At 48.9% G+C, this 15388-nt stretch overlaps 2 protein-coding genes across 5 annotated transcripts; one reads left to right on the top strand and one right to left on the bottom strand.

Moving 5' to 3' along the window:
• Positions 1 to 2365: 2365 nt before the first annotated feature.
• LOC125525066 (cysteine-rich receptor-like protein kinase 6) lies at positions 2366 to 7377 on the bottom strand. 4 transcript variants are annotated; one of them, XM_048690076.1, is made up of 7 exons: positions 6439 to 7377; positions 4009 to 4137; positions 3755 to 3930; positions 3439 to 3652; positions 3120 to 3360; positions 2874 to 3015; positions 2366 to 2780 (listed from the first exon to the last, which is right to left on the bottom strand). In XM_048690076.1, exons 1-7 carry the CDS (start codon positions 7355 to 7357, stop codon positions 2502 to 2504), a joined length of 2100 nt encoding a protein of 699 aa, XP_048546033.1. In that variant the 5' UTR covers positions 7358 to 7377; the 3' UTR covers positions 2366 to 2501. The 4 variants fall into 4 exon arrangements, with proteins under 4 accessions (XP_048546033.1, XP_048546034.1, XP_048546035.1 ...); XM_048690077.1 differs by having other exon boundaries at positions 3755 to 3927; positions 6439 to 7375; XM_048690078.1 differs by having other exon boundaries at positions 3785 to 3930; positions 6439 to 7374.
• Positions 7378 to 10203: 2826 nt separating this feature from the next.
• LOC125525316 (cysteine-rich receptor-like protein kinase 6) lies at positions 10204 to 13957 on the top strand. The gene is made up of 7 exons (XM_048690315.1): positions 10204 to 11152; positions 12125 to 12250; positions 12370 to 12509; positions 12594 to 12804; positions 12905 to 13148; positions 13230 to 13377; positions 13462 to 13957. The coding sequence occupies exons 1-7, from the start codon at positions 10321 to 10323 to the stop codon at positions 13690 to 13692; spliced, it is 1932 nt and encodes a 643-aa protein (XP_048546272.1). The 5' UTR covers positions 10204 to 10320; the 3' UTR covers positions 13693 to 13957.
• Positions 13958 to 15388: the final 1431 nt, after the last annotated feature.

Genomic DNA, 15388 nt, shown 5'->3' with positions numbered 1-15388 from the left:
ACCGAAGACCGCAAGGACGGCAGGAAGGATGTCATCGTCGAGCCCACCACCGCGTCACCGCCTGCCCTCTTTGCAGGCGAAGACCACCTTTTGTCAGGATAGGAGCGTCCTTGTGTTCCCGCTCAAATGGCCGTTGTGGGATTCCCTTCCCGCCTAAACATTTCAGGGGAAGAGGACCCTGGCCGTCTATATAAGTAGCTAGGGTTCCTAGCATAGGAGGGGAGAGGACCAACCCATTAGCACTTAGCAAAGCAAAGGAGCAAGAACACCAACCTCCTCATCCTTCTTGGGCTCGCCTCCTGAGCTCAAGAAACCACTGTACTTGTTCATACTCGTGCCCTCGCGAAGCCAATCCACCAAAGCAGGAAGTATGGTTTTACACCTCAAGGTGGCCTGAACCTGGGTAAACTCTTGTGTATTCTACTTGTTTGTTTGCTTGCTTGCATCCCATTCCCATCACCAGGAGAAGAGCGTGGAGCTAGGTAGACGTGTAGTGGGAGAGATCTTCGTCGCGCCCCTGTGTTCGAATCTTAAGGGTTTTGCGGAGCCCGAAATCCGACAAAGGTGGCAGCACAAGGAACATCTAAACACTGCTTAAAGGATCAATCAGCCGATGCTCAAGCATGACACCAAGAACATTGTTACGAGAACAACTAGGAGGAAGAGACTATCACTACTAGGGAAAAGCCTAGTAGCAGCGCGACTTTTAGGTATAGCAGTAGCGCGGTGTCCCGCGCTACTGATACAGCGCTACAGCTAACCTGTAGCAGCAGCGCGTGTCTGCCCGCGCTACTGCTATACAAGCGTAGCAGCAGTGAGCAATATGGAAGCGCGCTACTGCTAATAGCTCTAGCGCTCTTTATTAGACCGCGCTACTGCTAGTGGCACGCTGCGGCAAACTTTTCTCCACTCGCTACTGTTAATTTTATTTTATTTTTGTTTTTTTCTGCATATTTGTTTTGTATTTGAACAGGCTTTATACTAGAACCTTTAGCATATCATACACATACAAATGTAACCATAGCATCAAATCATGTCATCATCATAATCATCATCCAACACAAAGTGGTCTCACGTCATCATCTCGAAAATAGGGATACAGATCTCGATTACTTGCAACTACATCCTCATCCTTCTGAACAATGATATACGCAAAAAGAGCTATCACTATGAGTGAGATCGGAACTATGCAATACATGAGTTCGTATCCCTCTCTCGCATTACCGTGAACCTAAACTAACTACTGGCTGTCGCTCGGAAACCGAAAACCGGTACACCTGGGGCCTGACACTCCGGCCACTCGTCGTATACTCCTAGCGTTGCACTTCTTCGTCATCGATGATCTATGCACCTGCATTGTCACATGAGTTGATGATATGCAACATACATAGTTGAGCAACAAAAATAGACAGACTTGGCAAAAATAGAAGCAACATATCATAAGCATAAATAACAAAGTTCATCGTACCCAAAATGCCCTAACCAGAGTGATCTTCGCTAGTTGAGGAGGACGGTTTAATTACATCACAAACAAAGTTTCATCGTGCATAACTCAAAGTTTCGTCATTCAGAAAGTATCGACAATCACTCCAACATGTCGTTCCATCCAACCAAGTCAGGGAGATAGTCCCCGAGCTTAATGAAAGGCTTCAGGTCGAGACGCTGAGCGGCTACTTGTGTTCGGACTTCTTCCCGCGACATTTGCCCATCCTCGTAGAACATACCTGTTTTGTCGAGGGCCTCCTTCACGATGACTTGGGAAAATTCATGCTGGATGTGATAGAACTCGGCTCGAAGTCGGTGATCCGGGATATCTCCTACGTTCTTTGCCCGTTACTGAAAACACGCTATAGCTAAGTTAGCTATAGCGCGTTTAACTAAATGCGCTACTGCTATCCTTTTCTTTTTTTTCTTTTTCATTTATTTTTCTTTACATTTTATGTTTTCCTTTCTCCTTGTTCTATTTCTTTCATTTTCATTTACTTTTTTATTTGCTTTTCATTTTATTTTATATTCGTTTGCAGTAGTGTGTTTACACGTAAACGCGCTGCTATAGCAATATTAGCGGTAGCGCTGTTTCTATAAGACCGCTACTACTATGTGTAGCCTATCGGCTTAGTAGTGGGAAATTTAGTACTAGCGCTTTTACCTCTAGACGCGCTACTGCTATATATGTATCTGTAGCGCTGTTATCCTGCACGCGCTACTGCTATGTAGCACTAGCGCGCTTTTTTAACAAGCACTACTGCTATTCTGTGTATTAAGTTTTCCCTAGTAGTGTATCCACAAGAAGCAAGTTCACCAAAATCCACAAGAACAAGCTTGGGGGGATACTATGTAAGAAGTACAAGAGGAGAAGCTAGAAGGCAAGAATATCATATGTTCTTATTAGAAGTTAAAGGGTACAGGGAAAGAGGAGATATAATAGGATCAAGAAAAGAGAGCTTAAGACCAAAAGGCACTTTTGTTGCGTAGGAAATACATGAAGGAGAATTTATGGCTCAGTAAATAGGCTGATCTTGGGGACCATCACTCATTCGAATGGTGGGCGTCATACCAAAACCCTTTCCGGAGGCCGGCTTTGATGGGGGACCGAGAGAAACCATGTCACTTTCAAGCATCATGCCCACCTCCGACATCACCGGCCGGTCCACCGGGTTCTCCTGGACGCACAGGAGCCCAACCTGGATGCACCTCATCACATCGCTCTCTGAGAAGCTGTTGTCCATGCTTTGGTCCATCCTCTCCAACACCGTTCCGGACGTCCAATGCTCCCATATCTGGACGTATGCAGGATTAATTTGCAGTTAAACCATAATCCAAGCTGCACTGTGGTAGTACTTCTTGAGATATCGCCTAGCAATGGAGCATACCATGGTCAAGAGATCGTCAGATTGCGTGGTGTCATTGTTCTTCCTCCCCGTCACGATCTCTAGAACCATGACCCCGAAGCTGAACACATCCGATTTCACAGAGTACTTCCCGCGCATCATGTACTCCGGTGCCATGTATCCGCTGAAACAACGTCAGTAGTCATGAATTGATAATTACCCTCAATTTTCCGACATTAGTCGCCCTTCAGCTATAAAAGAAATGAACACTTGTAGTACTGTACTTACTATGTGCCGATGACACGGTTGGTGATGCCCTGCGTCTGGCCTCGCTCGAAGAGCCTGGCGAGGCCAAAGTCCGATATCTTGGGGTTCATGTCGACATCGAGAAGGACGTTGCTGGCTTTGAGATCACGATGGACTACTTTGAGCTGGGAGTCCTCATGGAGGTATTGCAGGCCTCGGGCGATCCCGCGTATGATCCTTAGCCTCTGTCCCCAGTCAAGCTGCTCTCGTTTCTTCTCAACGTCTGATGTTCGCTCAGATTGTTTAGAAAGTGTGTGTATCTGGGTTGCAATTCTTTGTTTCTGATCGATCAAAACATTACCTATGAATAGGATCTGGTCGAGGCTCCTGTTGGGGACAAACTCATAGACGAGTAGCCGCTCCTGCTGCTCCAGGCAGACGCCCACAAGCCTGACAAGATTCTTATGCTTGAGCTTTGCGACCAGGGCGAGCTCGTTCATCAGCTCATCCACTCCTTGCGTGGAGCCCTTGGACAGCCTCTTCACCGCGATCTCTTCGCCGTCTGGAAGAGTACCCTACGCGCACCAAATTGGGCCAAACGTAAGTTGTGCTGTTCTGCTGCATGTAAAACATATTTTTTGACAACTGTACCGTAGGGGCGTAGGGGAAGCCCCTACGGTGTGATTATGGTTTGCAGTTTCTTCAACCATGTACACTGCGCCAAACCCGCCTTCGCCGAGCTTGTTGTTCTCCGCAAAGTCTCCGGTCGCGGCTCGCAGAGTTGAAATGTCCATCAGCATCGAGTCTACACTCTCGCTGTCCTCGGTCTCCCTGGAGTAACGGCTGGGGTCTGCTGAACGAAAACACTATCAGTTTGCATATTTAAGTGAAAAATTTATCGTGTTCATTGGAGAGGAGACGATATATATACATGGTTGCTTCACTTGTACCGCTGGCCGTTGCCTCCTCCTCCAGATGAAGAAGATAGCGATAAGGTTTGCGGCTGCTAGAGCAGCCAGCCCAATTATAAGAACCATGCCAGGAACGCTGTATTTTCTCCCTGTGAATGTAACCAATCCAATGCATGTAAAAATAAATTTGACCTCAGCGCATTGCAATAAAACTGAACAATGTAACACAGGGTATTTAACTCGACCAGAGGGCAACAAAATTTAGAATATTCGAACTCATTCATGGCTTATCGAATCTCCTTGCCCGTTTTTCAAATTGTCGAAGTTACACCCTTATTATATTATTAGGTAGGTATCAAACTGTCCAAGTTCCTTGGAGCCTGTATCCAAAAACAGCATTTTGAAGATTCAAAACAATCTGAAAAAACTACATAGATGTACTATGTAATATTCTACTGTACCAACGTGCAAAATCTCAACCAGAAATATTTTACATTTTAGGCTACACGAAAATGACAAAATCTGACATTTTTTTGTCATATCTGTGTAGCCCCAAATATAATGTATTTCGAGCTAAGACTTTAAACGATCTGAGATTGTTTTAAGATATTTTTTTAAAATGTTATTTTCAAATTAAAAAAATGAAAAACTTTTCGCGGCTGGCGTCGGGATTGACCTTCCCCATGTGCTAGGAGAGGATATCGGGGGCCTCTCGTCCCGGCGAGATCCGGGAGGCGTGCAGGGCAGCGGGGCGACACGGCGGAGCGCGGCAAGCCGGCGGCGCCCACTCGGCCAGATCTGAGCCCCTTTGGGCCCCATCTGGGTCGGGGCAGGCCAGCTGGTTTGGGCATGGCGACGGAGCTCCATGGAAGGGAAGGTGGTGAGCTGGCTGGTGCAGGGTGGTGGCCACGCTGGCGGCGGGGGCTTTGCAGGCCCGACGGGGCCAGGTGTGTCCCTGATGCCGTGTCTGGTCGGCTACCGCGGCGGCGGTGGAGGATGCTCCCTCCCGCTTGGCCTGGCGCTGCCGCCCCCGATTCCAGCTGCGCTAGCCTTTTCCGTCTTGCAGACCTTGCAATGGTGGGAGTTGGGAGAAGTCCCTGCCGGCTCATTCGGCACCACCACGGTGACGCCTGTGGGTGCTGTCGTTTCTTCCTGAAGGGCGTCGGGTGTACCCCCTCCCCACTTCCTCCGCGCACAGGGGGTAGCCCTAGGACCAGTCCGGGCAGCAGCAGCGTCGTTGCCGCTTTCCTTCTTGATGGTGTTGCTTGGTACGCGGAGCTTCAGAGTGCTATGTGCGTGGTTTGACAACTCCGGATGGCCCAACTTTGCGGGTCATATTATAGTTTCATTGATTTGTCGTTGTTGGTATTTGTTTCTCTTTATTTTCTCTCTCTTTTCTTTTGGGCATGGTTCTGTTGCAGCCCCAGCATTCTTGTTGGTTGTATCGTGTGGTTGCTATATTAATATAGCAGGTTGCAAGCCTGTTTCGAGGACGCCTCTTTCATTTCGGGTATGGTTCCTACACTCTATTTCTTTCCATTCTTTTTTTAACCTTTTATTACTTAGTCCTAATTTCGTGTTCTATCATAGTTGCCATTTAGTTTTGCGGCAACTAAATTTTGTTCCTTTTGGTTAAATTAGTGGTCTACCTATAGTCATGACTAGTTTTATTGGTACTAAAATTTTGTACCACATAGCTAGTCCTTTTTGTACACGTGATTTACTCCAGGCTATTGTTTTTGTTCCACTCGGTCTAAACCTTTTGTTCCGCGTAGATGTGATTTCCGTTCCTCATGCGCTAATATTCTTGTCGCAACCACAATCGTGATTTTGTTTGATTTTGGTCTACATATTTGTTGCTCATGCGAACAAGATTTGCTCATCGGATGCTAAAAGTTTATTTGTCTTAGATGTTATTTTATTTTTCTCGGTGTTATAAGTCTTTTTTACCAACAGTAGTGATTTTTTCCCATTTGGTCTACATATTTGTTTGTACTTGTGCAAGCGAGATTTGTTCCCTGGTTTCAAAAGATCAGTTCCTCAATAATGTGATTTCTATTTCTGAAGCGGTTTAGTTTTTAGTCACAATTATAGTCGTGATTTTGATACAGAAGATCTGTTCCTCATAGATTTTTTTTTGAGAAATCTCGCCACTTTATTGAATAATGTTCATAGGTACAAGGTTCCTCGTAGATGGGCTAGTTTTGTACTCGTACTAGTCATGAGGCTTTTCCACGCCTGTCAACTTTGGGAAGCTCGGTTTTGAGATAGGAGGCTTGGGCATGGCTGCTGGGCACGGGCATTCTAAAGTATTGGGCCTAGAGGTCATTCCGACTCGAGAGAAATCAAATCGATGCCCGTTTCTACTGTACTACTGTTCGCTCGATCTATACGATTGCGAACGTGTCACAGTTACCGCACAAAGGTTTATAAAAGACGCTTTGACTCACCTTCTCCGACCGCCGCGAGCGGCGTCACAGCACTGGGCACCAGAGCCGGCGCGGGCGCCGGTGCTGGCGTGAGCGGCGGTGTCGGTGCTGGCGCCGGAGCTCCAGAATCGGCCTCTACGCGCACCGTCACCGGGCCATCAAGGAACGGCCTGCTCTCGTACCGGATGCCGCACCTGATCCCAAGAACCCTCGCCCCGACGCTGTACAGCGGCCTCCCCATCGCCTGGATCGTGCTGACGAGGCAATCCCGGCACCGCGCCCGCGTGAGGTCCGGCGTGCACTGCGCCCAGCTGTACATCTCGGGGAACTCCTGGTCCAATGAGACCACTCCGGACGCGTACGGCCGTGACCCGGAGGAGTTGTACGCGGCGTAGTCCGCCGTGGCGTTCAGCAGCGCCGCCACGACGCGGTCGAACCGGGCCGGCTCATCCGTGGCGTTAGCGCTGTAGGGTAGGTAGAACGCTGAGCTGAACGCGGTATCGTCGGAGGCGCTCAGCTGGAGGTTGGAGTAGTGGAGGAAGCAGGTGTCGTAGTACATGGTGGCCTCCTTGCTGTAGGCGCACGCGCTGGGAAGGTCCTGGAACCCTTGCGCGAGGCAGCCGGAGCAGGAGGTGGCGTTGGCGTCCCCGCGGCAAAGCGCGAGGGCCCACACCTGGCCGGCGTGCGCCGTGGCGTAGAGGCCCGGGGACGTGGAGGCGTTCCTGGGCAGAGTGGCGGCCATGGAGTTGATGCTCGCGAGGTACGTGCTGTCGTTGGCCGCGAAGCTGCCCGTGCTGCCGCAGACCGGCCACGGGTATCCAGCGGCTCGGGGCGCAACAACGAGTAGGGCGACGATGGCCACGAACATGACGGCCATGCCCGTCTCTCTGTGTGTGTGGGTCGATATGATGGTATGGGTGGAATGAAGACGAAGGTGCATGGGAGGCAGATTTTGTAGATTGGACTAACTAGCTAGCTAGCTAGCGTTTGACCCGTCTGACACGGCAAGTGCCTGTATATGACTGACGACACGACTCATTCTTTTGTCACTCGGAACTAGACCCGTTTGTTAATTTCATTTCCTCCAGTGGCCAAGTGTGAACCCAGCCAATAGAAAAACAAATATTTTCTCTATTGCGCTAGAGAATAGTATTTTCAAGTTTCAAAACTTTTCTAAAAAAAATCCGTTTGTTAATTTCACTTCCTCCGGTGGGTACGCGGCGCTGGCCCGGGGCGGCATGGCGGGTGGTGCGCGCCGGCGGCCTTCCTGGCCGGCGGGTGGCTCTGCCTGGCTGCCTCGGCTCGGTCTTCGTGGGCGGGGTGGCTGGTGTTGGGGGATCTGCCTTGCCGGGCCGCTGGGGTCTCGGTTGGGGCAGGAAGGCGGGGCGCGCCTTGCTGTGTTGTCGCAATGTGGCTTCTGCGGTTCTGCAGGTGGTGAGGGGTGGCGGTGGCAACCTCCTTCTCCTGGATGTGTGCCGGCGGCAAGTACGGATCTAGGGTTCATGCCCGGGCGGGCCAAGTATGAGCCTGGGCCGGATCGAAGCTTGTGCTTCGGGTAGTAGCATAGTTTTAAATGGCCGGCTATAGCCCCGCTATATAGCCTTTGCAGCAGGGTGCCGCTAAATGGTCTCATGTATAAACAGCCCGCTATAGCCTGCTATAGCCCGCTATAGCTGATTTTAAGGTCCGCCGCTATTTCACATAGCCCGCTATAGCTGATTTTAAGGTCCGCCGCTATTTCACATAGCCCGCTATTTAAAACATTGGGTAGTAGAGGTCGGGCTTGGCCCGGGATGTGCTCGTGGGAGGTGCTTGTGCTCTCCTTGCAGGTATGGTGCTCCGTAGTGGTGGTCATGCTATCGTTGCGTTGATACACGGATCGGCGCCTGTGACCACGGACATGGCGTCGTGTGAGCTCGCCTGACCAAGGGATCAAGGTTGGCTTGCATGCGGCCGTCAGCGGTCTCTTAGTTGCGTAATTTTTTTCTAAACACAGTATAAACACAAGCATTCATATATACGCTATAACTGATTTGTACACTACGGTAGTTCTCCCTTGGCCACAAGAGAAACGGGACGGAGGGAGTAACTATGCGGGCCTGCCGTTGTGGACGAGTCAAAGTTGATCGGTCATCTACGAAACAGACCAGTGAGCGTGAGGGTAACGACTTAAATTCGGACGTACGTGGAAAAAAAATTAGCCGGGATGCTATCACCAGTCACCGGTCTCCAGATGCTGCTATCGCGGTAGTGCAGTGCACCACGGGCAACGACCAACGACTTACATTTTCGATTTCAACGGCGACCGATCGTCTATTGGTGTCTAGCAAAGTAGTAGCAAGCTAGGGATCTAGGGTTCATGCTCGGGCGGGCCAGGTATGGGCCCATGGCAGATCGAAGCTTGTGCTTTGGGTAGAAGAGGTGGGGCTTGGCCCACGATGTGCTCGTGCTCTCCTCGTGGATATGGTGCTCTGTAGTGGTGGTCGTATTATCATTGCGTCGGTTCGCGGATCGGTGCCGGTGACCACGGACATGGCGTCGTGTGAGCTCGCCTGGCGAAGTGATTAGGGCTTGCTCGCAGGCAGCCGCCGACAGTCTTGGAGTTGTGTCCCCCCTTGTCCACCGGGCATGGGCTAGAGATGTTGATGTGGGTACCTCCTACGGTGGAGGCGCCTACCCAGACTCAGGGACTAATATCGGGATAGGAGTGGATGGACTGCCGTCGCTCTTCCTACCGTGGTTGTGTGCGTTGTGATGTGAACGTCGTACGGTACCTCGTGGCAGGCATGCCGGGATGGCGGTCCCAGATGGCGATCCACATCGTTGCTCTTTGGTGGGCATCATTGCAGTGTTCGTGGCTCTCCTCTCGGGTTGTGTGGGCAGCGGGAGGTGTTGCAGTAGGTAGCTCGGGCATGCCTTCTCTCTCGACGGGGCGGCACCCTGATCCGGACCTAGGGATCTGACATCGTCGTGCTTTTCCTAGTAGCCTCATGGTGGCGCAAGTGAGTTGCCATGCGAAAGCTCCATGCCTTGGCACCTGTGACAGCAGTACCCGTCGGTGCCTCGTTCTTCTTGAAGACGTCGTTGTGGTTCTTCTTTCCGTGTCAGGGCTTCGGGTGAAGACCTCTGTCTGCGTGGACACGGCAATGCGACGCTTTGCGCCGTTCTCCCTCGCGGGGGCGTTGCCGTGGAGCTTAGGTATATTAGGTCGCAGCGTGCGGTGTTTAGTTCTTCCGGTGCTCGTTCTTGGTAGCGTAGCCGCATGCGTAATGCGTGTGCCGATTATCTCAGAATCGGCTTTGTAAGTGGGTTACCTCATCATTTTGTATTATTTGACCGTGTACTTCTTCGGATGTTACTTTATTTATAATATATATATATATATATATATATAAAGCTGAGCCAAAGGCTACTTGTAGATTGGCCAATGTCCATTGTAGTTAGTCCGAAATTCCTTCCACACTACTGTTTCGGTTTTTGTTGTCGCGAGTTGTATAATTTTTTTTTAAACACAGTACAGAAGCAAGCGTTCATATATACGCTATAACTGATTTATACTATGGGCCTGTCGTGGACGAGTCAAAGTTGATCGGTCGTCTACGAAACAGACTAGTGCGCGTGAGGGTTACGACTAACGAGTAACAGACTTAAATTCGGACGTACGTGGGAAAAAATGGCCGGGCTGCTATCACCAGTCACCGGTCTCCAGATGCTGCTATCGCGGTAGTGCGTGCACCACGGGCAACGACCAACGACTTACATTTTCGATTTCAATGGCGACCGATCGTCCATTGGTATCTACTCCTACTAGCAAAGTAGTAGCAAGCTAAGGATGGCAAACTAAAGCTACTAGTACAAATTAAAGCTACGTACCCTCCGACCTCGCCTTCCACGTTCCACACCATGGCTGGCCGTCTCCTCCTGTTCGTGGCGGTTGTAGCCCTGGCGCTGCTTGCCTCGCCGCGCGGCGCCGTAGGAGTATACCCGTGGATAAATTGCCGCGACAACGGCATCCTGGCGGACAGCGGTTACAAGGCGAGCCTCAAGCTCCTCGCCGCCACCATGCCGAAGAACGCCTCCATGTCCCCGGGTCTCTTCGCCACCGCGCAGGCCGGCGTCGCCCCGGAGCAGGTCTGGGCTCTCGCGCTCTGCCGCGGCGACGCCACCGCGTCCTACTGCTCCAGCTGCCTCACCCAGGCATTCCAGGACCTCAACACCTCGTGCGACAAAAAGGCTGCCACCATCTACTTCGACTCCTGCTTGCTTACCTACACCAACATCCACTTCCGCGCCGCCGACGACATCATCCACAGCCCGTATTTCACAATCCGCAACAATGCTAACGCCACGGCAGAGCCGGCGCGGTTCCAGCGCGTCGTGGCGGCGCTCATGAACGCCACCGCCAGCAGCGCTGCCTTCAACTCCTCCACGCGCCTCTACGCGTCTGGGCAGGCCTACTTTGACAAGGAGCTTCCCGAGGTGTACAGCTGGGCGCAGTGCACGCCGGACTTGTCGCGGGACCGCTGCTGGAGCTGCCTCGCCCGAGTCATGAGGGTGTTACCCACCTTATTCACAGACGCCATCGGAGCCAGGGTTCTCGGGATCAGGTGTAGCATCAGGTATGAAACCCAGCCCTTCTTCAATGGCTCTGCCACGGTACGGCTGTCGTCGGCAACATCAGCCACAGGGCCGGCGCCGAACGTGGTGCCTAATAATGTGGCGGCGATTGCGCAAGGTGAGTATAAGCGTACTACTAACATCAATTAATTTGAAGCCTTATGTTTTACAACATGCATGGAACAATTGGAAATGAAGTTGATTCACTAATTACAGTGTTAACTCACAATATCTTTGATTCTTGTTATTGTTTACATTCTTTAATTATACCAGCATCCGCATAGCCTAATAATTCTCACGTCTACATATCGCCTAAGTATACGTACACTGAAATATGTCATGCATGCAAAATGTACGAAACTAAATGTAGACCAACTTTTTTATTTTTCAAACCAAATGTCATATCTATTACTATTATTATTGTTATTATTACTCCCTCTGTCTTAAATTAGTTAACTAAGATTTTTCTAGATAGACATTAAAACACATCTAGATACTCACTCCGTCCACGAATATGTGTACATCTAGTTTTTGTCTTCAGTCAAAGTTTTAAAACTTTGACCAATTTTCTAGGGAAAAGTACAAGCATTTATGGCACTAAATTAGTATCATTAGATCCGTTTTGAAATGTACTTTGATAATATACCAATTTGGTGCCATATATGTTACTACTATTTTCTATAAAGTTGGTCAAAATTTTAAAACTTTGACTCAGAACAAAAGTTAGATGTACACTTATTCACGGACGGAGGGAATACATGCGTATACCTAAAAAAAACCGAGTCAACTAATTTGGAATGGAGGTATTACTAACTGGAGGCTCCATGCGAGGCTGCATGTTCTTCCACGTCGTCACAATTGTTTGGACGGTTATATTTTAATTTTAAAACTATGATTAAATAAGAGGAATTAAAGTTCACACACGTAGTAAAGCCTAGGCTGTATTGTATATTATCCATCTAAGAAATGTTGCGTTTTGTTTTCTTCTGAGTTCTTTTACTCAACATGATCTATGTTTTGTTTACTTCAAGCTTGTCGACTAATCTGAGACATTGGCATTTTTGTTTCTGTTGCACTGGCAAATTCACAGGAAGAAAGTACAGAGTTCCTATCATGGTTCCTATAATTCTATTGCCTCTCATAGCAGCCATAAGCCTGGTCGCCTACTTCATTTTCTTGAGGAGGCAAGGGCCACTGACAGCAGAAAAGCAGCCATGTATGTCACACCGATTCCACAGTTTAGAGCGTGAAAAACTTGTCAAAAGAAATCGCTACAATTAATTCCGTATACACTTATTGTCATAGTGACATATTGCCATATTGGTATATACACAGACAGTGGCTATTCCGCTGAAGCCCATGATATTGAGAGTGTAGACTCGATGATGATCGACATTTCAACACTACGAGCCGCGACCTGCGATTTTGCGGAGAGCAACAAGCTCGGGGAAGGCGGATTTGGTGCGGTGTACAAGGTACCGATCGAGCAACCGACGGATAAGCAGTTCTGCGTTAGAAAAATTGGACTTTATGCATAGATGTTCTGGTTCGGTTTGCAGGGCACACTCCCAGACGGCGAGGAAATAGCAGTGAAGAGGATGTCCAATAGCTCAACACAAGGAGTGGAGGAGCTGAAGAATGAGCTGGCTTTGGTTGCGAAGCTCAGTCACAAGAATCTTGTCAGGCTCATTGGTGTTTGCCTGGAGCAGCAGGAGAGGCTGCTAGTGTACGAGTTTGTTCCTAACCGGAGCCTCGACCTCATCCTCTTTGGTACGTACTAGTAGCTGAACTCGATTTTTCCTTGAATTAATTAATTCTCCTGCAAATTAAGGCAGATATATTTGATCTGATGATCTCTCTGCTAAAATAGCCCAAGATGCCGCGAAGCGTGAGCAGCTTGATTGGACGAAGAGGTACAAGATCATAGACGGAATCGCTCGAGGCCTACAATACCTCCATGAAGACTCCCGGCTCAAAGTAGTCCATCGTGATCTGAAAGCAAGCAACATCCTGCTTGACATGGAAACGAGCCCCAAGATCTCAGACTTCGGCCTCGCCAAGATCTTCGGGCGTGACCAGACACAAGGCGTCACCAGCCGCGTCGTCGGCACACAGTCAGTGCAATACGGTTTGGTATCGTGGTGATCAGCTATTGCAACCATGATTATAATTAGTTGCGCTGATGCATGTTTCAGTGGATACATGGCGCCAGAGTACATGATGCGCGGGAACTACTCGGTGAAATCGGACGCATTCAGCTTTGGGGTTATGGTCCTGGAGATCGTGACAGGGAGGAAGAACACCGACGACGGCTCCCGGCAATCTGAAGATCTCTTGACCAAGGTATGCAACATTCGCTTGTTGTATTTTTTCCAAGAGGAGAGCAATGCTCTCCGTATGTATATTCAAATTAAACTGTGCATGCAGGTGTGGGAGCATTGGACGACCGGCACAGTGATGAAGGTGGTAGACCCGTGCATGAACGGCAGCTTCTCGGAGAAAGAGGTGCTCAAGTGTGTTCACATAGGGCTTCTCTGCGTGCAGGGCAATCCTGTGGACCGGCCGACGATGTCGGCGGTGGTCATCATGCTTGGCAGCGAGACATTCACTCTCCATGCGCTGTCCAAGCCAAGGAGGAACGGTGCAGGTGCCGACTAGTACAATGCATCGATCATCTCAGTTTTAGTATACAGTATATACAACAATTGGCCAGGACCGGCACCACCTTTTCTGGTCAGGAGTTTGCCAGTATCTCCTTTCAATATTGCCCGCGTGCAGAAAATTATGAACTTGCAAAAAGCTAGCCCGTATGTCTCCTTCCTCGGTTTGGATGGATGACTCCAGATTACCATTGTACCTCTTTTATGTAATGATGATGCTACTGTTATTGAAATTTTATAAAGAGATGCATTGTGAACTGTGATAATGTGGTACATATATACTCATAGACTTCGAAAATGCCAGCGAAAAACTGGTTCGATATCTTTACAAAACCATATTCCCACAAAATTGGTTTTTGCAAATTCCCACTTAATAAAATCAAAAAGCGACAAGAAATAAAGAAGAAGAACAGCAACAAATCCAACCAATATCACAGGGCAACAAATCAAAGTAGCGGTACCACATGGCTCACAAATTCCCTACCTCTAATCCGATGAAGGAATCACAGTGCGTGAGCTTAGAGCTTGGGAAAGAAAAGGAGAATAGCATTAGTCACTAGTATAGAATAAGATGTCATTGACATGCGCTTAAACCTCTGCTGTGACCGGTTATGCGCCCATCTGAGCGTGCTAGGCTGAAATGATGTTGTCTTTACGGAAAAACGCCTAAACCCCAGTTGTGACCGTTTATGCGCTTGTCAGAGCATATTAGTCAGAAATGATGTTTTCATCGCAGACGGGCTCGAAACTGGTCAGAGGTAGCGTCCACCTCCGACGGGATTTTAGGAGGCACGGGTGAGCACAATGGCCTGGTAGGGGCTGTTTTGGACAGACCGGAGAGGACATCCCTGACACACTTATTATGTATGACAGTATGGTCAAATAGTCCCGTCAGAAGGAGTTTGGTTATTCAAGGGTGACTCTCCTAGACAATTAATGCCCATTTGTATGTCACTTCGACCGGGTCGGAATCAGCCCCAGATTTTGTCAGCTGGTGTGGAAAAAAAAGCCTGTACTACAAGGTGTCAGAATCAAAGGTACTTGGCTTGTCTATCGTTCTCCACCACCCGCCAAATTTCAGATTTTGGCCGCTCGTATGGAAAAAAAAAGAGACGTGGACATGACAGGTAGGGAGCAATGCCAAAGAGCTAGACAAAATTATGTGCCTGTACGAGTAGTAGAGTACATGCCAAATACCAGCAAAATGACTTGTCTCGGAATCTTTCACTCAGCCAGTCGACAGTCTGTCTGCATGCCTAGTAGACAATAAATGTCACTTCGACCAGGTCAGAATCAGCCCCGGATTTTGTCAGCTCATGTGGAAAAAATCTACACAAATTGATGTACGTGTCGTCTTCCCCCAATGCCCAGCTAAGCGTCAGTCAACCCAGTCAACCTTCAATGCTGCATGCCCTGGACAATTAATGTCCAGTTGTATAACTAGTAGAAAAAGGGTCTTCAGTCCCGGTTCATAAGGGCCTTTAGTCCCGGTTCTGGAACCGGGACTAAAATGTCGGTACTAATGCCTCTCCCTTTAGTCCCGGTTTAATCCAGAACCGGAACTAAAGGGCGCGGCCACGTGGAGCTCCACCTTTAGTCCCAATTTTATGATTTTTTTTTGAATTTTTTTTTGAAATTGTTTTTTGAATTTTTTTATTTTCAAATTTCTGAATTATTTTAATCTCTAGTCTGTA

This window comes from Triticum urartu, chromosome 7 (genome assembly GCF_003073215.2).
Source record: "Triticum urartu cultivar G1812 chromosome 7, Tu2.1, whole genome shotgun sequence".
NCBI lineage: Eukaryota > Viridiplantae > Streptophyta > Magnoliopsida > Poales > Poaceae > Triticum > Triticum urartu.
This window is presented reverse-complemented; position numbering and strand designations above follow the sequence as displayed.